The sequence below is a fragment of the Colias philodice genome, chromosome 22 (genome assembly GCF_061535455.1).
Source record: "Colias philodice isolate Cphi_HAF_F1 chromosome 22, ilColPhil1 Martin Lab GWU primary, whole genome shotgun sequence".
NCBI classification, from domain to species: domain Eukaryota; kingdom Metazoa; phylum Arthropoda; class Insecta; order Lepidoptera; family Pieridae; genus Colias; species Colias philodice.
The window spans coordinates 7,288,957-7,311,099 of record NC_143107.1 but is presented as its reverse complement, the minus strand read 5'-3'; the positions used below and the strand labels follow the sequence as shown (position 1 = coordinate 7,311,099).

General features: G+C 33.2%; 1 protein-coding gene and 1 non-coding gene across 2 annotated transcripts; one reads left to right on the top strand and one right to left on the bottom strand.

The window, feature by feature from the left end:
* Positions 1-4,782: 4,782 nt before the first annotated feature.
* LOC149478515 (4-vinylanisole receptor-like) lies at positions 4,783-18,753 on the bottom strand. The gene is made up of 5 exons (XM_089709169.1): positions 18,365-18,753; positions 17,892-17,988; positions 5,648-5,752; positions 5,138-5,293; positions 4,783-4,821 (listed from the first exon to the last, which is right to left on the bottom strand). The coding sequence occupies exons 1-5, from the start codon at positions 18,751-18,753 to the stop codon at positions 4,783-4,785; spliced, it is 786 nt and encodes a 261-aa protein (XP_089565295.1).
* TRNAL-CAA (transfer RNA leucine (anticodon CAA)) lies at positions 6,085-6,199 on the top strand. The gene is made up of 2 exons: positions 6,085-6,122; positions 6,155-6,199. It is a non-coding gene; the product is annotated as a tRNA-Leu (tRNA).
* Positions 18,754-22,143: the final 3,390 nt, after the last annotated feature.

Sequence of the window (22,143 nt, the reverse complement as noted above, 5' to 3'; positions counted from 1 at the left end):
GTATTTTTAAGAATTCAGTTAAGTTCTTATGCTTTTTGATAGGGGATTAAATGAATTAAATGTTATTTGAGTTATGGATAATGGAGGTACTTTTCTTACGAGTGTAATCGCTTTAAATTTTATAAGCACTGTATTAAATGGTTTAGTGAGTTTTTAAAAACGATTTGATTGTATCCCAACTTCGATATTTTCTTCTAATTAAAATGAGGTACTTTAAGGTACGAAAACAGTGAAATTATGATTTGCTTTACGTATATTTTTTCAAAGATTGGAAATAATCGTTCATTTTGAGCACGATTCATGTTTTGTAAATGAAAAGACATCTCAACTTCACACACAATTTTTAGAGTACCACGCACAATATCAGTAGAACTAATAAAGGTCAACATCTGACCGTGATCGTGGCCGTGACCGTGACTGTGACCGTGACCGTGACCGTGACCGTGACCGTGACTGTGACCGTGACCGTGACCGTGACTGTGACCTTAACCGTGACCGTAACCGTCTGTAAAATGTTTCTCCGGGAGAAGCCGGAGCGAGTGCGAGTAAATTACATCTAAAATGTTCATAAAACTCATATATTAAAATTTTCTAACAGTTGTTCCGTGTTTACAGCATCATAAAATATTTCGGTATACGGAAAAGTTTTTTATGCACATAACCAATGAGTAGGTGTAAAAGCATGTGAAGTTATGTTATGAATTACGCATTTGAGATCATGATTATACTTGTGAAGATTATTGATTTTTATGTACCAAATGCGATTGCTTTAACACGAATACATTTTATGAGGAAAAGTAAAACCCTTTTATTTAAAATTCGTGTTTATGATCTCAACAAAATGTTTTTTGTGTATTTTATTGGAGTTACCATTTGTTACTTTTTATAATAAAAAAATCTAGTGCCTTGGCTTCATTAATAAGTAACTAGCTTTATACCACGGCTTCATCCACGGTTAAAAAAAAAACAAATAATAATACGTTACAGATAAACAGACTTACACACATACGAATAAAGATTTAACTCACCAACAAGACCTATATGTAAATTCGATCATTATTCATCCTGACGTGTAGATTTCTATGGCAATAGGTACCTAGAACCAAGTTACTTCGTCTTAACCTAGGTTAAATAAGGCTGTTTTCATATTGACGTTTCCATATTTTCTTAGGAAAGTATTTGAAATTATTTTTGCTAGTTTATTTTTTGTGTGGTTACTGCATCAGTTTGTAAGACGATCTGAATAATTGTTTAATACTTATACATCTAATACTTAAATCTGTAGGAGTATTACTAACATACCTATAATATACATAAATACAAAATATAAATTGCCTTTACACAGTTATGTTTTACCTTCACATTTACCCATTATATATTATACTAGCTTTTCGCCCGCGTCTTCGCCCGCGTTTTCAATGGAAAACCCGCATAGTTCCCACTCCCGAAGGATTTCCGGGATAAAACCTATCCTATGTGTCAATCCAAGTTACCCTCTATATGTGTGGTGAATCTTATTATAATCGGTTCAGTAGTTTATGTGTGAAAACCATACATACATACATACAAACCTTTCCTCTTTATAATATTAGTTTAGAAGTATAGATTATGTTTTTATATTTACCAAATTACTTTCTTCCTACACGTACCTTTTATAAAATCACAATAAAGAAACACATGCAGTACCATGACCTTTACAATACCTCCCACATGCACCTTTAACAAAATTGACAAAAAATACATGAAGCAATGCTACTTACCTCAGACTAAAGTAGATACAATAAAAGTCAGTGGGCGTCGGTATATAATATGTCTACGTATTTATGCCAACTAATATTATAAATGCGAAAATAACTCTGTTTGTCTGTCTGTTACGCTTTCCCGCTTAAACCTCTCAACCAATTTTGATGAAATTTGGCACAGACAATCTTTAGACCTTGAGAAAGATGTTCTTTCTCAGGCTTGTTTATTGCCAAATATGAACCACGGGCGAAGCCGGGGCGGACCGCTAGTTAGAAATAAGAAATAGATAGATAATTATTTTTAAACATAGTATAAAAAAGACGGGTTGCACTCCGGGAGTGCCGGCAGAAGTGAAAACTTGATTATTAACGTTGAGCATGTTTGATATCCATCCGTCTTACGCTTTTTCGATCAGGTCACGTGTCCTGACCTATACCCAACGCCGCTAAAGAAGTTTTCACTTCAAAAATACTTAACTAATTTACGATATGCAACTTTATCATCATCATGAATCATGATTGATCATAGCGATTCAATATAATTATTTTAAACATTGCGAACTAGTAGTATTGCATCATACCTCCCAATATTTTATCACACCTAAGTACCTAACCTGTAGGTTCTACGAGTTCTATTTACCAAGATTTTCCCCTAAAGGGAAAAATCCATACTAATGTACTAGTGATGTTATTCTGGCAGAACATTTGCAGAAGCAGCTTGTAAATTGGTTATATTATTTACATTGGTGTAAATAACTGCAGATATTATTATAATATGACGAACGGCGTGTCCAGAAGAAGTGTTATTTTTACTAACGGTAAAGCAAAACAGAGAGGCAAGCATGAAAACTATCGTCAAAGTATTCGTATCGTCTTTTTTTTGTGTGGTGTCTCAATGTTAGCCAGAAGGGCTTCTACATTGAATCGTATCGTCATCGAGATAATTATTTATATAGGCATTTGAAAAGCGCCCCTGCCGTGCGTAAAAGGAACTAACTTTTATATATGTAACAATGACGTCATGCTCTTGATGACGATAGGAATACTTTGACGGTAGTTTTCGTGCTGCCTTTCTGGAGTTACCCAGAAGCTGTGAAAAATACATACATATTTGAGCTAGTGTGAATACAGCCTTACCAAAGTTTAGGACGTTATAATAATGATTAAATGCGAATTCAATTTTCGACCCAATACTCTGCTGACTCACGGGTGGGATATTAATTAGGCCTAGGATTTGATTTGGGTGAACGGTGATTAAATACCGTTTTTAGACCTGAGTTAGTAATTTGTACGGTTTTTGATGTTTTAATTGATAATTTGCTGTTTTCAATGCCTATTTTTTTATGATTTATTTTTCGTATTATAGACTGCTAGAAAAGCTAGTATGACAATAAAAGCGTGAAGTAAGATTTTGTTGTTTTTTTTTTTTGTAAAATTGAGTTTAGTAACACACATTTTAACGTTGTGATAACAAATGTAACATTATGTTCAAACAAATAGTATATTGTTGCAAAAAACGTGTTATTGAGTGCTAAACTTAAATAAGTTCTATTAGTACTTATAATATTTTCTACTAGCTTACCGCCCGCGGCTTCGCCCGCTTTGTCTAAAACCTAATAAATTATTTACTAAAACCTTCCTCTTGAATCACTCCATCTATTAAAAAAACCGGATCAAAATCCGTTGCGTACTTTTAAAGATTTAAGCATACAAAGGGACATAGGGACAGAAAAAGCGACTTTGTTTTATACTATGTAGTGATTACATTTTTAAAATAAAGCATCATAAATACGTTAAAAATTCAGCTGTTAAGTACAAACGATCGTCAGAAAATTCTTAGAAAATAAATTGCGGAAAGGCATTGTTATTTAATGCTTTCCTCGTAACAGAAAAGTCACTTATGTTTGGATAATTTATTAACAAACAAGGACATGGCACTGTAAAACATAATACAAGTGAATAAAAATAAAGAAAGACACACCCTTAATAATATAAATAAAAAATAAAAATACTTACTAGTATTATGTTATATGTAAGTAATTATAATAATAGAATGATTCAACCAATTTCAGTGCAGTTTAGAAATTGTTGTGGTTTTAGGCTATGAGCCTTATTATGACTAGCTGTGCCGTGCGGTTTCACCCGCGGACGAACGCGCAGGCAAAAGTAAGTATTTCTATAGCTTAGGTACAGATAAATACTATACTAGCTTATGTATGTTAATCTGGTACATAAGCTACATCATTGCAAAGTTTCTTTAAACATACATACATACATACATCCTAATTCCTAACACACTTTCGTATTTATAATTTTACTAGTTTTTCGCCCTCATAGGATAGGGACAAAAACTATCCTAATAATAAAAAAAAAAAATAATAAAAACTTTATTAGCAAGCAGGCCAGGTACATTAAATATTAACAATCTATGTACTTACAAACTAATTACTAAAACCTACTAGCTAAAAGGAATGCCGCTTAGCATTTTACAGTGAAAGCAGTTTTACAGTGATTATTTTTCCGACCCAAATATCGACCAATAGAATTCTATTGGTGCAATTGCACCATTCGACGTCACGTGGTACAACCTACATGGTATTATACTGATAATTTTTTTAAAATTTTCTCTGGTCGTTGACGTCAAACTGACAGGTTCAATTCAATTGTGAAATTATTGGCCGACATTTGGGACGGAAAAATAATCTCCCGAATACCACACGAGCTTCAAAATTATCTGGCATTTCCCTCAAGGTTCCCTGCAAACAAATAAAGTCGTCAAGTTTTTCAGGAAAAATCACTCGCGCTTCGCGCTCGTGATTTTTTAACCTTGACTAAAAACTTGACTCCTTCATTTGTTTGCAACGAACCTATCGGAAAATACCCGATAATTTTGAAGCTCTTGTGGTATTATAAGTGAAAATGTATAGAATGTTCTGCTCTACTTATAGGTATGTGACATAATTTTAATTTCCATTTAATCTGGTCCTTACGTCATACGTGTATCGTGATGGCTAATGAAGTTAGCGAAGTAATCTTCAAGTTAAAGCAGCGTGTAATAGCTGTAAGCGCCTCGGAGAATCTGTAATTGTTGTACGAATTAGTTTAACATCGCTTGAAGCGCTTTTTTGTCAATTTCGTGTTTATGGCTAGTTAGTTGTGCCGCGAGGAATATAGGGGAAAATGTATTTTCTTTTGCTTATGTTTGACTTGTTAACAACATCAAAATCTGTTTAGTGGGTGTCGCGTGAAAGAGTTCCTACCTAACAAACATACACACTTATTTGTGTCTTTCATTTGACATTAGTTTTTTTTTCTTTATTCAGTGTATATTATCAGATTCAAAATGAAAATTACTGTATATTTTTTTTTTTTATAAAAATATATTATGTACTTACATTTATAAAAGTGGCTACAGTTAAGTTTGTGAATGGTCCAGCGGTAAATATAATTAATTTGGATAATTGTCCAACCAGGACATAAATACTTCTCTGTTTTGATGCGTTTTGTGACCACCATTTGCTTTCATACGGACCTGTTGCAAGGGCCATACTCTGAAAAATACAACAAATAAATATAGTTAAAAAAAAACTTAAAATCATGTTTTAATAGGATATAGTCCTTAATTAATTATTTTATAATTATAATTAAAAATGAATTCATTATAATGTCACTTATCCTTGATATGTGTACAAAGTTTGAATATTTGTCCATTTAAAGTGAGTATAGTCGATTCTAAATGAGTCTGGTACATAATATTGGCAGTTACATACAAACATACAGGTGAAGTTTATAATATCATATTAATAATTACATAATATCACAACCAATAACCATCCACGATGAAAAAAAAAATCGTAGTTCCATTAATTTTAAAGTTAACATTTTTTACCAAAATATATACTTACAGCGTAATAAACATCGTTGCTGTGCCAACAATAAAGAAACAGTTGAGATATACCAAATATGAGATAAATTAATGTCATCATTTGTTGCATTTTATTTGTTTCCATCTGTAAATAAATAATTACAAAATTTAAATCATAATTTAAAATTATATTTGAGCAGGTGTTGAACCTAATTCTAAAATAGATAATATTTTTGATTATTATAATAACAATCTACAAGTACCTACTATTAATAATTAGATAAACTATGCAATAGCTCAAAAATCGATTTTGAACCTTTTAACGACTCATTTTCGCGCAAGAAAATACTATTGTACATGTTTTACGATGCCCTATGTTTCTAATCACAGACATGCTCAATACATGTCTGTGTTTCTAATAGAGTAATAATTATTAATGTGTTGAAATGAATTAATAATTTCACAATTGCCGTCACTGTCAGGATGGCCGAGCGGTCTAAGGCGCCAGACTCAAGGTATTACTTGCCTGCTAAGCAGGTATGAGCTGTTCTGGTCCTCTCTGAGGGCGTGAGTTCGAATCCCACTTCTGACAAAACATTTTTTATTTTTTATATATTTTTATCATACCATTTTTGGAACAAAAGTACATTTTAATTTATTTAATCATTTGTTTTACAATATACTCAGTACTCACGGTATGATTCATTAATTTAAAAATCTTTAAATAATTTGTAATTTGAATTAGTGAAAATTGCGTTACAAATTTAAGCGAAAATTTATAGGTAGGTTATAGACCGGGAGATACTGACACAAAATTTCGAGTCATTTGTAACAGGATGGCGGTTCTACAGGGTTCTTAGTACGCAATGACAAAAAGAAAAATGATGGTGTGAACGCTGGTACCGGCGGCTTAGTCGCGTGGGCGTTAGTCGAACTCGTCGGAAAATAGCGAAAGTCAAACGATTTGTAACAGTATGGCACTTATTTTTCCTGGAAGTTTGAAGATCAAAGAATATAAATACAAAATTTCAAAGATCTAGGTGTTGGAAATCTTCACTTATATAAATTAATACTAAATTAATTTTTCAAGTATGACAGCACTTTTTCCCCCTACTAGAAGTATGGCAAATATAATAATGGTCACATTTTATCAAATACTCTCCAAAAATCCAAATGCAATACTGGTACAAAAAGTTTGGCGCAATAAATTTTTTTTGCAGATTTTCGGCGGTATGGCGACCATTTGGAATCGTCCGAAAAGTATGGCATGGCGATTTTCGTAAATGGCTGCACGACGATGGTTACCTGTGCAAAAGTTAGCCTGGTACAAATGGTTGAATAATTGTTTTATTTAAATCAACATATTCGCGTCGGTATGGCGGGCTGTAAGTCACACCGGAAAAGTATGGCATGACACTACCGCCTACTTCTTTTTTATGGGCTATCGGTAAATACTAAAATTTTTGTGTTACAAATCGTTTGACTTTCGCTATTTTTCCGACGAGTTCGGCTAACGCCCACGCGACTAAACCACCGATACCAGCGATCACACCATCATTTTTCTTTTTATCATTGCGTACTAAGACCCCTGTAGAACCGCCATCCTGTTACAAATGACTCGAAATTTTGTGTCAGTATCTCCCGGTCTATATAAGTACCTATGTATTTATGTTATACGATGAAGTTAATTAGATTTATAAGTATGCTTGTTTACATTCAAATGTAAATTTATAAAGAATAGAAAAAATTCGATCACGAGGCGGGACTCGAACCCGCATCCTTCGCGCCATTCCGGGGCGGATGCCTGACCAACTCAGCCACTCGTGATCCGCCAGAGCAATCGAATTTATTCTATTCTTTCAGTTTTATGTGTCTGAAGGGACACACCGCGCGCCATCTATTGAGATGATTAACAACCATTTCAACCAATTTGAAGCACTTTTCAGTGAATACAATATTGTAACGATGGAACACGACCTTTTTTGTTGAATTTATATTTTTGGTTTTATGGCATTCAAATGCTTTATAATATATATACATTAAACACTTGACCGTAATTTGAAGCTTACTTATTGAGAAGGTACCTAGCTTTTTCCGCCTATTTTCCCTCTCTTTCTCGTTGTATATATGCTATCTCTCTCGCACACGGCACACCTCCCACCAGGTGGCGCGGCCGGCGCACGATAATGTGCAGGCGCTTGATCTTCTTCATTGGCGTCTAGCTTCCGCCGCGAGAAGGTTGTCTACAAGACTACAACCTTGGTGCTATTAAGTATTAAGTATTGCTTAAAGCAAGTGCTAAAAGTGTTAAAAAGTGTATCCCGTCGGATCGGTACAGTGAGTTATTTTTACATCTATTCTAATAATATTTTACTTAAAAATGAGTAAAAATCTTTAAAGTCAACGGTATAATCGTTGGACTTTATTTAAAATGCTGAGGTTTTTAATGAATCCTTCAGCAATAGTTTATTTTTCAATATGCTTAAATACTTAATAGCATGAATAAAGATATTTAAAATTAACGATACAACCGTTACATTTTACTTGAAATAGTAACTTTTCTTTTGAAATATTTCATTATGCAATATGTACTAATTAATATTTGAATTTTTAATACTGTGAGTAAAGCTATTTTAACGGTGTTACCGTTCGGCTTTACTCGAATCGTTAATATTACTTTTGTGATTATTTGATATTACTAGATATATCAAATACCCTCTCTTGTATATAGATATTTTTAATATTTTATTTCATTTTTAATAATGTGTTTTTATTACAAGGGTACAAGTGAATTTTTCGTGGAAAAATTACAATTAATACTTAGTATGGATATGAGCCAACTCAAAGCTTTACAGGCATACAATCCATTGCTACGACTTTATTACATTGTCGTTATCGCTAGGAACGGTTCGGAATTCCTATCATAGTTTATTACTAAAAATTATCGAACGAGATGAGTCAGCTCCAAGAAGTCACGACATGTCAGAACACGTTGTGATATTATTTTATAAATCGTACGGGAGTTACCGCTCAACTGAATAATGATGGAATTCGCTCATGTATAGTAGATACGTACCATGAATGTTCCACACATTCAAAACTATCCGTAGTCTATACGTGTCCTTTTATGAGTATTATTCTGATCCGTTTTTATGTGAAAATAGACATATTACACACGGCTAATTTGATTGAAAATTACGTTTCCTATGTTCAAATGATGCAACTTTTTTGTTAAAACGAGTAAGTACCAAAAATTTTACAATTAAATTCTTTGGTTTACTGAACTTGTGCTGAAAGGGTTATCGTATAATAATTATCGAGATATCTTAATATAATTAATTAGATTTAGATACACTTATTTCAAAGGATTTACAATTCACTTCTAACGTTTTAGAATAATATTATAAACTTGTACACCTTGACAAAAAGTAAAAAATTGCGGGTGAGTGGAGATTATTTTGTGCAATTAAATATTATAACGTCCTACGACGGTATGGTTGCGTTCGTAAGGAATGTTAACGGATATAAAGCAACTAAATGTTACATCGATTGCATGAACAAAAATAAATATGAATCGAAGTTCATTTTAAAATTTAGTGAATTGATTTGAATTATGAATTTATTAAATGTCGCTAACATTGGAAAATAAGTTAAAGGACCTTGTTAATTGCTATATTATTTAAATGATTATTTACTGCTATTTTTATATTAGCACTAAGGTGTATTCTTGCTCGAAGCAGAATACATAAATGTGGCCACTACTCCTCGCAGGGGTTAGCCAGGTCAAATTCACCCTCGCAGGGTGTCTCTTAAGCATTTTTTGGCAGGCCCTACTTATTTCTAGTTACAAACATCCCTCGCGCAGCTGTCGCTCGCAGGGAAATGGTGCAAATATATATCGGCCCTCGCGGGGCTTTGATTACAATCGTCCCTCACGGAAAAGATGGTGCGAATATATATCAGCCCTCGCGGGGCTTTGATTACAACCGTCCCTCATGGAGAAATGGTGCAAATATATATCAGCCCTCGCGGGGCTTTGATTACAACAGTACCTCACGGAGACATGGTGCAAATATATATCAGCCTTCGCGGGGCTTTGATAACAACCGTCCCCACGGGGAAATGGTGCAAATATATATCAGCCCTCGCGGGGCTTTAATGGCGATTGGTGCAAATATACAAAGGATTGATCATTAAAATGATCATAGATATTTGCTTTTGTCAACGAGGACCCACGAAAGAAGTTTTGGATATGACCGTATCGGATCTTCACTCTTCTAAGGTAGGTAGAAAAAGGTTTTGAAATCTACTTCACAGTGGGCAGTATAGTAAATGACCTAATAAATACAATAAAGGTTAGATACGTCAAATAATGGGCGCATGAAATTGATACTTCGTATCCTAAAAGTTTACGCTTCAGGAATCAGGAAACCACCATTGGTTTACCAATTATGGAAATTGGAATTGAACAAATTGTATTTACCAATGCAAAGCCTAATCACAACAAAGGAAGGCGAGTCGGATCAAATATCATCTCGCAGATGATTTGTGGCGGTGGTTTCGAGGATTGTCACCAAGCCTTGTGTCAACGGTATGTTTGGTATCGTAATTAAATGGCACTAGCCGACCAATTTTCATATACAAACATCGGAAGAGATTTTTTAATCGCAAAGCGATTGAATGTAACAAATGACGATTGATTACGTATAGTTGACCTCTCATAGGCCTATTTTAGTTGCCCGGTCTTGTAGGCAATTTATTTGACTCGTTTTTCAACCCATTTGACCTCATTATTGCACCCATGAGACTTTTCTTCGGGGCTCAAACAATAAATCGCTGAGGGATTAGGATAATCGTTTGTTAGACAAGTTTTTTGTCATCCCACCAGGATTATTATATTGTATAATAAAGTTATATACAACTATTAACGTAAAACGTTTAAGTACTCAACGAATGCTGAGAATACTGACTGTTGAGTTACATAGGATAGAGGATAAATAACGGAAAGTCAATCTTTCCAAACAAAAGCCTCTTATTATTAGATATTACTTGGAACCCCTACCCTTAACGAGAAAGCTCTGCCAAATGACTTCTCATTTCTTTGCTTTGAGGGGGGGGGGGGCAATAAATGAAATGTACAGGCTATACGGCTTTTAAAATATAAGTCTGGTAATCGAACTAAACCTTGCTGGTTTAGTTCTTGCTATATCGCTATCCGTGCCTGCTTCTCGTGTTTACGGGTGAATTAAGTTTATCAATAGTCATAAATGCAATGCTATTCAGAGGATATACTGCATTTAAAACATGACAAAGTCTGGTAAGCGAACTAAACTTTGCTAGTTTAGTTCTTGCTATATCGCTGTCCGTGGCTGCCTCGCGTGTTTACGGATGAATAAAGTAATGTCCTGTCTTCGCATCCACAGCTAACTGTCCTATACTGTCATAATCTTAACACAGATTCATTCGACATAGCTCCCCACGAGCTCAGTTCTTCATTTTTGCACTCGCACAACTGTGGACAACACAAGAGCAATGCCTCCATTGGTAGCAGTCACAATCAAGGGGTAACTAACCTTAGGCTAGCCATATTACGGATGTTGGAACAACCGACTATATTCAGGGCAATTTTCTTTGTTCAGTGTAACGTTTAGACTGTCGTAGCATTCCTACGGAACAAAGATGGGATCAGATCTGCATCCTTAATGCAGTTAATCGAAAGGAGATACTTTCAGACGACGATAGTATTCAAAACCCACCATATTCCTTAACATAATAATGCATAGTTAAGCTTATAATCTCTCTTGCCATTATGTCAGTTAGAGACCTGAACGACGCGATAGAGTACCGCTATTTCAGTAGTAGTAACACCTAGAAGGGTGAAGGTATTCTGGAAAGCGGAACTGAAGGCCCGGTCAGCAGCATCAGCCACCTAATAGACAGTGTTCAGTGCTGCACCACTATAATCTGCAAAATGACTCTGACGGTATGAAAATGTGGAGTACATTTTCAAAATATCAAATGATATAGTTGGAATAAAAATCCTATTTGCCTCCGTCTATCCAAAAGACATACGGAGTAGCTAGTAGCAGTTGGTTGAATTAGAATAAAGTAACTATAGTTAAAATCCTTTGTTACTGACTGGATAAATTTGGCTCTTTTCCTATCTGACGTTCATATAGCTGTTGACTGCCTAGTGTTGTGCACAAACACTATTATTATAAACTAGCGGTCCGCCCCGGCTTCGCTCGTGGTACTTACGTTTTCTCTACATAAAAACCATCCTCGTACTTCAAGGAATATAAAAAGAATTATCGAAATCGGTTCAGCCGTTCTCGAGTTATGCGCTTACCAACACATTTTGCGATTCATTTTTATATAAGTATAAGAATAAGAAGATAAGTCACGTTATGTAGTCCCGAGGCTTTCGGTATATAAGTTCTGATGTAAATCATAATTATATCTTAAAACCGAATTGATTAAAAGTAACGTACTTGGCTGTAGTAATTGCAGTTTTGGGACACAGATAAGCTCCTTATCATTTTAGTCTCTTAAGTTCAGTATATTTGTTTCCAGTACAGAGTTTATGACCTATCAGTTTTAAATAAATAATTCATGCATTGTACTGAAAGTACTAGCCATGTTTAGATTATGATTGGTGGCGTTGGCTCTAAACATTAATAGATACCGCACGTTTTGGTTGGATGTTAAAAATCTGTATTATAATTAAAACCGTTTACCTGTTTTGATATTTTATTGCCTTATTCAAGGGGTGACCTTTTAAATTTATTTCTGACCCCAAAAGTAAGGACCAAGTTCTCTTCTTGTCCGCTTGTAGCAGGTTGGGTTAAAACTGTGTGAGTTGAGACAGGTGGTAATTCTATGTTAAGATGATTCAATTGTGCTTCTACAGAGTTCTAATTGAATAAATAAAGGTTTGAGTTTGAGGTATTTTTGCCTCGTCGGGATCAGCTGTTGCTTCATTTTGTAAGTAACATCTAAATGCGTAATTGAAAGTCGTTACTGGCGCTTTCGCAGATTTACGCTAAAGATAGTGAAAATTGTAGTAACTTTAACTTTTCAAGCCCAAAAGGTTAACTAAGGTACGCTTGAACCAATCTCATAAGTTCTAATACTTTTAATCATTATGATTAACTTTTTGGTTCTTATTTGATTAACTTTTCATCTGGGATTGTTAATATAAATAATATAAAAATTTGTGTGATTTATTGGTATACTATCTGCACACCTTACTCTTTCAAATAAAGAAATAAGTAATTACTTATGTACCTATTCAAATTCACATTGGCGTCCATATATTGTACACCAGGTGGGTAACAAACAGGTCTCAATAAGTAAGCTTCAAATTACGGTCAAGTGTTTAATAGCTGTGTTTTACCTGAAAATAAAACACATATTAAATACTTACCTATATTTGAAGCTTACACTTAACGTCCACCTGTTGAGGATTTCGACTCAATGAAGAAGATCAAGCGCCTGCACATTATCGTGCGCCGGCCGCGCCACCTGGTGGGAGGTGTGCCGTGTGCGAGAGAGATAGCATATATACAACGAGAAAGAGAGGGAAAATAGGCGGAAAAAGCTAGGTACCTTCTCAATAAGTAAGCTTCAAATATAGGTAAGTATTTAATATGTGTTTTATTTTCAGGTAAAACACAGCTATTCAAATGTTTTACTTATTTGTACATATTTTGAATTACACGTTTTATAAACAGAATTCTTCCACAGACCTATATAATATATATAATTGTATAATTTTCAAAAGCTCTAATATAGTGAATATTAATTTTAAATTATATTCAAATTTTACTATGAAATTGACTCTATAAGTAAGAAACAATTAATGAGCAAGGTTTTCAAAAAATGGATAAATACTTTTAACTAGGGATGTAACGATACCGATACCGATACCGATATATCGGCCGATATATCGGCAAGCCGATATATCGGTATCGCCGATAATAAATCAACCGATACCGATATTTTTTTATTAATTATTCATATTGTTTTATTTCTGTTTCTGTAATAGTGTTAAGGAAGAGCGGAACCTCCTGACACAAGCATTTTATTTGCTTACTAGGAGTGTTCCAATCACAAATTTGTTTATGTAAAGGAAAGAAATAAATAATTTTGAATTTTTTTAATTTTTAACGTGATAACGTTTTTAAAATCGTTTTAGTCGGGTGACAGTCATGTTCATAAACTTGTGTCACACCAAAACTTCACGAGCGCGATCGCAGGTATAACGAGAGAGAGACGGACCGATCTCCCGTTTCATCTCGAGCGCTGCCACTGCATTATGTTATCACGTAAACATCTCGATCGTAAACCTACTTTACAAACAACCAATTTTTTTGATATCAAATAATTCAAAAATCCGCGCCCAATGAACGATGCGGGAGGCCGCCCGCGCGTGCGCACTTTGTTTTCTGAAAAATCTCTACCAATACTGCCGTCCTTTAACTAAAAAGCCGTTAACCCTCAAATGGTCAATTTTCAGTTTTAAATGTAGGGTGACAGAGTTCAGAATTCTCTATCTTTCTGTCTAAGAATCATTTCTCTAGCATTAATAGTTCAGCGATTCCATAACTTGAAAGCGTCTAACCAACACTACTTCGCTAAATTTCCTTTAAAGTACCTTAACCGCCAGATTTAATAATTATTTTTTAGCTTTTTACTTGACTAAAAGTACGTTATCAGATTATACTTGACTATAGGGACGCAAAAGGACTATAACTGCTTTATGATATGCTTTCATATAACGATTCTAATGGAAATCCTTACCTTATTTGCAGTTACTCGCCCTTAACGCTTTTTTAGTTAAGTAATTTTATTTAGGAAAAATTCTAATAACACTTTTTTGCTTAGCTACAAAGCAGCTAACCCTCATTTTTTAGCTAAAAGGCAGTTATCCGATTCTGGTGATGCATCAGTTTTGGGGATGAGAGTGATGATGAAATAATGTCGCTCCCAAGCAGAGTACCGATTGTTTTTGATTTTCTTTTACAAGACGTATTGTTTCTGATCAGGTTTACTAAGTTTTAAACAATCTAGCAGCTAAATTACGGAAAATATAACAAGTCAAAGTTACGAAAATTTGGTAGGTAATGGTTACGACAGTGCGAACTTTCAATCGTACTTCTCTGTTTAGACTCTGATTTGTCTCTGTAACCGAGAAAGAGAAGAAAGACAGTCTGTACTATTTAATTTTTAAAACTATTTATTAATTATGTAATTTACCCCTTGGGTGGAATTAGTAATCGACTGTCAAGCAATGTACTAGAGATGGTGATACAAAAATTGTTAGGAGTACACTACCTTTGACCCGCTGACGGGGAGTCCATTTTGCAACTATTGCTATTTTTTCTTATCTTTATATGTATTAGATTAGATTATTAAGATTTGTATTTTTTACATTGTAGCAAATAAAAAGTTTTCTACCTCCTGCTATTTTCCACATATTCTGGTATATTATATTTTCTGAATGTGGATGAAAGAGTCTTCTAATCATTTGATAAGCGGTTCTACATTATTTATTAAGAGCATCCCACATGTAAGAGCTTGAAGCCCTATTGAAACTAGGGTGTATTTTTTCAAAAACCTTGTGCACAAGTCTAAATTTTTTTTTCAGGAAACGATTTATGTTTACATTGTTTGTGGTTCTATATGTACTCACATATCCGTGACTCGTATGATGGCTTCGCAGAAGAATATTTATAAAATAACGTTAAAATTGCAATACTAAATGAATATACGGTTCCAAAAAAGATTTATCTCAATCTTAACCCCTTAATGAGCCACTGTAATGTAATAAACGTGAACATGACGAGAAATAAAGGTTAATTTTATCGAAAACTTAAAAGAGTCATTTAGTAAAAGAGTTTAAAATATGTACTTGTTACTCACAATAAGACGCTAAAACCATTAATTTAGATAGTGTTTAAATCCTTAATACTTAAACCTAAAAGCTTTTGATCCTTTTCCTTTCCATTGGTTGACCCAGAGGATGTAATTCCCGAGAGCAAAGCCTCAGACAGCAGCAAATTTTTAACATTAGTAAGATTAAAATTTAGTACAACTATATAGAATCATAGTACAAAAGCATCCAAAAGCCCTTAAACGCTGATTATAAAGTTTTAGAAATTTAAATTAAAACGAAAGTCATAGCTTAAAAGTAGTTATAGTAGCTTAACGACGTTTAAGGTAAGCATTTTATTACTAAATAAAAAAAAATCACAAAATGAAAATAAAAATACTAAATTACTTAGCTAAAAAGTCGCTATGGTATGTGAACGGCCGTCTTGTCCAGTAAATAGTTAAAATTTTCAGATTATATGCTGAACTAAATGAGAAAAAGTGAATTTAAAAATAAATTATAACAGTTTCTGGGTAAAAACTAATATTTATATATAATATAATTAAATGTCGATCGATGTATCTCACAATAATTATTGTAAGTGTCATAATTTTTAAGAAATAACGATTTCCGTGTTTTTTGCCATTTACTCGAAACTCACTTCGTGGGCTTAACGACTTTCTAGTTAAAGGACGGCAGAATAGTAAACTTTTATTAGGTACTGATTTATTTATTTTTATTAAATAAATAAAAATAAATAAATATGTGTATTACTTAAAGTTTAACTGACTTCGTAAAATAATAATACTGAAATAAATGGTTTTGTTGTTTTTTGATTTGGCATTTTTATTTAAAAGAATACGATTAACAGTTGTCTCTGTTAAATGTTGGTAACTTTTTATGCATAATTCACTATTTATTTTTCTACCAAGCCATCGATATCGGTATCGGTATCGGTATCGCCGATACATTACTACAAATATCGGTATCGGTATCGTATCGGCAAAATCATGTATCGTTACATCCCTACTTTTAACATACTAAGTATATTTTAAGTGAAACTTCTTTATCGGGGTTGGAAATAAGTTAAGTGTAACATTTTTTTTGTTACGCGTGACATTTTTCCGTTACGCGCCATCTTTTTCTTATCCCTACCACGCGTGATTCGACGTATTTCTGTAAAGTTGCATATAGTAAATTATTTTTTGAAAAATAATGTCATAAAAAAGTTTCACTTCTTACGTGTGTACACGCACACATTTTTATCTATTTATTTTTTAAAAACCATAAAATGTTAATAGAAACAATACCTACATTTTAGCTTTGATATTAGAAATTCAGGTTTCAGTCTTTACTCTTGCCAAATATAGTTTGATTTTATACTTGAGAAAATTACTAGAATACCCTTTTCATTAAATTTGATTATATTTACATTAACATATGAATAACATAATATGTATTGAATTAATGTAATTATTATGAAACTAGCTGTGCTGCGCGGTTTCACCTGCGTGGTTTCGCTCCTGTTGGTCTTAGCGTGATGATATATTATAGCCTTCCTCGATAAATGGGCTTTCTAACATCGAAATAAATTTCAAATCGGACCAGTAGTTCCCGAGATTAGCGCGGTCAAACAAACAAACTCTTCAGCTTTATAATATTAGTATAGATATAACCTATTTTATTGTATGTTTGTACAGGTTTTATTATTAAAATGTTACTGTTAGATGTAAGTAATAATCTATTTCTATATCATTAAGAAATTATTACTTCAAATTATATATTATTTTATTTTATACCATAAGTTACGTAGGTACTTTTGCTCTGAAGTGAGTCTCTACATTTATGATTATTGCACGCCTCATAAGCGAAGCGTTGAGGTGGGTACTACTGTCACTTCGCGCAAAACATCTGATTTTTCAAACTTAAAATGTCTTTATGTATCATACATTGTACTTGTAAGATAATACATACACACACATATTAAGAAAAAACACTATTTTTAACGTTCATGATATTTTTGATGTCATTTTTGTTATTTAAACTAGTTAAAAAACAGTTTAAAAAAGTTCTGTCTTGGACGTCCGTGTGTCTGTATGTGCGGATCCTTTTTCTTGTTAACACGATAGCGACCGAAATACTTTACTAATCGAGTCTTTTTTTTTCTCTTACGCTTGAGTATGCTCAGGAATAGAACCCTTTCATTTTTCAGGGTCTGATTCGATGTGGTTTAATTGTTATTAAATAAACAAAAATAATAATTAATACTCTAACTCTTCTTTATTATTAACATTTTAGCTATAAATTATTTCGTATGCATTCCCATATTTGCATTTATCATACGCTCATAAAGTTTTCTAAACCTTTAGTTTTCTAACTTATTTAGGAGCAAAATAAATAAATCGCTTACGTTTATTTGATGAGCTGTAGCGCAGAGCATTACTGTGCAAATAAAAGTGTATAACATCAGAATTGGTGAACTGCAAGAGTTATATAGCCGACAGCATCTGTTACAGAAAAGTTATACTCATATGTAACAATATTGTTATTTTCCTTAGACAAACACTGCAATGAAATTTCTAGCTCTGGGTGTTTGCTTTTTGAATGTATGTAGGTGTAGTATGTGTGTGTTTTAATTTTTTAATATTCTATAGGTATGCCATTAACAGATGAAATAAGTAGTGGACTCGTTTTCAGATTAATAGTGTCGCTGGGTACCTATGACAAAAATATTCATTACGTTATATTCTATTTCTCATTTAAAAAATACAATATTAATATATAAAATAATAACTATAAAATATCATTAAATAAAGAGCAAGTAAGTTAAATTATAGTTAGTAAAAACCGAACACAAGATAATATTATTGTAAAACATCTTACCTTATCAACTCCACATGACGTCGGTGACACGTTTGAATTCTGTCCAAAACAATATCACCATCATCTACATCGACTACATCAAATATTGTAGCACAATCAATTCTAATAGACTCCAATTCCAATCGAATAAATATCATAACAGATAAAGCGATCATATCATAAGAAGTAATCCAGGCGCAAGCTAATAAAGTACCAAAAGCTTGGATCACACAAGCAAAGAAGTAACCTGGCATTTTATGTTTGTCAAAAGGCACCCAGGAACTCACGACTTCCATGTAATCTTCTGTCCCGTCTTTAGTATTCTCTCTATACTTCGGGGACAAAAGGTACTTGAACGCTGGTTGGAATATAACTACAAAAGCAGTAGCGTAAGATAAAGCGCAAAACATATAGGTCACTTTCCGGCTGTATCGAGTGAATTTCCTGACAGTTACTTCTTGATGCGGATCTTTTGAACGACGGTTTTCTAAATCCGCTCTAGTCACATATTCGCAAATATTCCGCCAGTCTTTCTGCCAGAAAATCAAAGACCACGCTTTGCAAATATTGATTACGCCCTGCATGGAAAATTTTAGGTTCGTTAGTAGTAGGTTCAGGTCAGTTTTAACGTAGAAAATGTCAAGGAATTCAGTTGTAATGAAAATCGTTTCTAGGAGTTGAATGAAGATAGCAAAACATTTATTTCGAAAGCCATCTGGAAGCCAGAGGCCCCAAAAGGACAGGTATTTAATGATAGGACCCAGGAAAGGCCTATTCGGATCCTCAAATTGTAGGAGTAGTGACGAGAACATTTTGAAGAATGTGCGAAATAATTAAAGTGAAATGTATTTTATACGAAACGTTTATAATTGTGTTAATTACTTCGCTAGTGATGTGCCAAATGTAAGTCAATTATAAGGCTCGGATTTTATGCCCAACATTTTGTCTATGAGCTCTGAGTGAAATTTAATTATTCGATAAAGTAAATCTGGAATGAACATTGAGTAAGTATCTTTTATAAGGCATGTTGAAAACGAACTTGACAGCAACGTTGTTTACACATTACATAAAAATATGTACTGTTTTTTAAGATGAAAACTTTCGAGATTAATCGTATTATGACATAATTAAATAGCTCATTTGAACCCTTTCAATATTAAACTTATCACTACATATTATGAAACAAAGTCGTTTTCTCTGCCTCTATGTATGCTTAAATCTTTAAAACTACGAAACGGATTTTGATGCGGTACGGTTTTTTTCATTAGGTAGAGTTATTCAAGAGGAATGTTTTAGACTTTTAGTATATCCTTTTACTAGGTTTTAGACAAAGCGGGCGAAGCCGCGGGCGGAAAGCTAGTAAGCAATAAAAATTAACAATTATGCCATCATACATAACATCATAAAGACCATTTTATTTATCATCTTATCACATCTTTACTTCGAATTCGTTTTTGTTCATATAGTAAGTCGTCATACTTTATAACAAAAATGCAAACGCTATAGTATTAAGCCGTTATTACAAACCACGTTTCCAGTTTAGTGCCAAAATACATTTACGAATTATGTGGACTCAAACTCCGGTTTTCCACTGCATGCTTCCAAATTATTGTCAACCAGCAAAACGTTGGTTTATTTTGTATTCCCTGCATACAATGTGTTCTTGCATCTCTTCAGTCAAAATTAATATTAAATTAGTTCGTAAGGTGTCATTCGGTGTATAGTCGTGAATAATAAAGTGAATTAATTGCAACAATGTAGTACTAGTTGTAATTATAAAACGATTATGTGTAATTGTAGAATTGTATGTCGGTTTTTAAGCTAGTTTTTTGGCGTGACGTTGTTTGCAAAATGCATATCTTGGTCGTGATGTTACATGTAGTTGTATTGATGTTGCATTCATTGCAATTCTTTCACCTGCTTCACTAATCACTAGATAGTATAAAACAAAGTCTCTTCTCTGTCCCTATGTATGCTTAAATCTTTAAAACTACGCAACGGATTCTGAATCTGTTTTCTTAATAGATACAAGTGATTCAAGAGGAAGGTTTTAGGATACATTTTATTAGATTTAGACAAAGCGGGCGAAGTCGCGGGTGGAAAGCTAGTTTTTTATATAAACAAATAATAGTACATTCAAAAATTATGTTCAATTTAAGCCTAAATATATGTATATACAGTTAAAATAATAAATAAACACTTAGTATAATATCAAAACAACTGAAGACAAATATATCTAATGACGAGACTAATAAAAGCGTGTTAAAAACATACAAGTTTTATTTTAAAACAGTCACAAAAACGTTAATAAAGTCGTTAATCCCAAAAAGGTTCATAATGAAATATTTGGACGTGTTTAAAAGCAAATAGAAATGGGTCGCAGGGGTTTGCAGGCACCGGATATTTTAACTGAAAAGTGGAATTGTTAAGAGCCCTGTACTGTACAGTTCTTGGAATAGGGTGACTATTAATGTTGGGATTACGGGAAATAAATACTTAAAAATAAATTACTTTATCGAGAGTAAAATTGGCCGCGTCATGGGAAAACCGTCACGTCATGGAGTAAAGCGATGATGTTGGTATCTTTGAATCTTTAAGAAGTTTAACTGCTGAGTTCTGACACGTGATCGGCACAATCAATTATTTTCAATTTCAATTCAAACTGAAAAAAAAGATTATTGTGCCAAGCACATGTCAGAACACCCGCTCTTTTTATTAACATAGCTAGCTTTCCGCTCGCGGCTGCGCTTTGTCTTAAATTTAAAAAAATGTATACTATACCTTCGAAAACAACTCTATCTATAAACGAAACGGTATTAAAATCAAGCTTTAAAGATAAAAATACATAGAGACAGATAGACATTGTCACACTATAAAGCAATGCGAAAATGACTGAATTATAACACTTTTATATTAAATAAATTGGTTGAATATAATTGCTTTAAAATAAAATGGAAAATAAATTTATAAAATTAATAATTGAGTTCAAGGCGAAAATGTCTGGATTATGTTGAAATCGGTTGAAATAATTGACTGTTAAAGAAAATGGAAAATGAATTTATTTTCAATAGTGACTGTGTACTTTTAATGTATTTAAATCGATTGATTACATTAGTGATTGTGCGAAAAATTTAATTAAAGACCTTTACAAAATGCTTCAAATTAAAAAATAATATTGGAAATTGTGCAAAAATGAAAATATATTTTAAAATATGTTTTATATTGCGTTGATAGAGAAATTGCCTTTTTTATTTTTCATAAGCAGTTTTTGTGTACGGATCACAAACGGATCTATCAAAATGTAGGAATATAGAAATATACTGTCATTAAAAAAATAAAAAAGCAAGCACGATTTCAAAGAAACACCCGCAGTATAGAAGAAACCTTTAGGATTTCCGGGATAAAAGTATGTGTTATTCTGGGTCTTCAGCTACCAACCTACCAAATTTCATTGTAATCGGTTTAGAAGTATTAGTAGGATTAATATTTATTACTGCATATGCACCCTACTCCGTTATCCTACGAAAGTTTCAGAGAGACAATCTCTAAGAATTTCCCTCCAAATACTTACGCTCATAATTACGTGGATTGCGAAGTGGGGACACAGTTATGTATTTTATTTTGTTTACACGTAGGTATTCACTGAATAAAGAGATAAATAATAGGCAAAACGTCCTTCTATTTATCTGTTTATTTAGGTGCTTGAAACTAATAAAACGTTAAACAATGGATTAATTTCTAACATTTTCTACCATAGCTGTGTCCTGCTCTTGCTCCCATGAAACGTTTATCACAAAAAC

Coding starts and splice junctions, on each gene's coding strand:
- LOC149478515 (XM_089709169.1), bottom strand. CDS start 18,753: ATGTTTTGCGCTTTATCTTACGCTACTGCTTTTGTAGTTATATTCCAA. Junction 5,294..5,647: donor GCAACGATGTTTATTACGCT/GTAAGTATATAT, acceptor TGTATTTTTCAG/AGTATGGCCCTTGCAACAGG. Junction 4,822..5,137: donor CTGTAGCCACTTTTATAAAT/GTAAGTACATAA, acceptor CAACAATTACAG/ATTCTCCGAGGCGCTTACAG.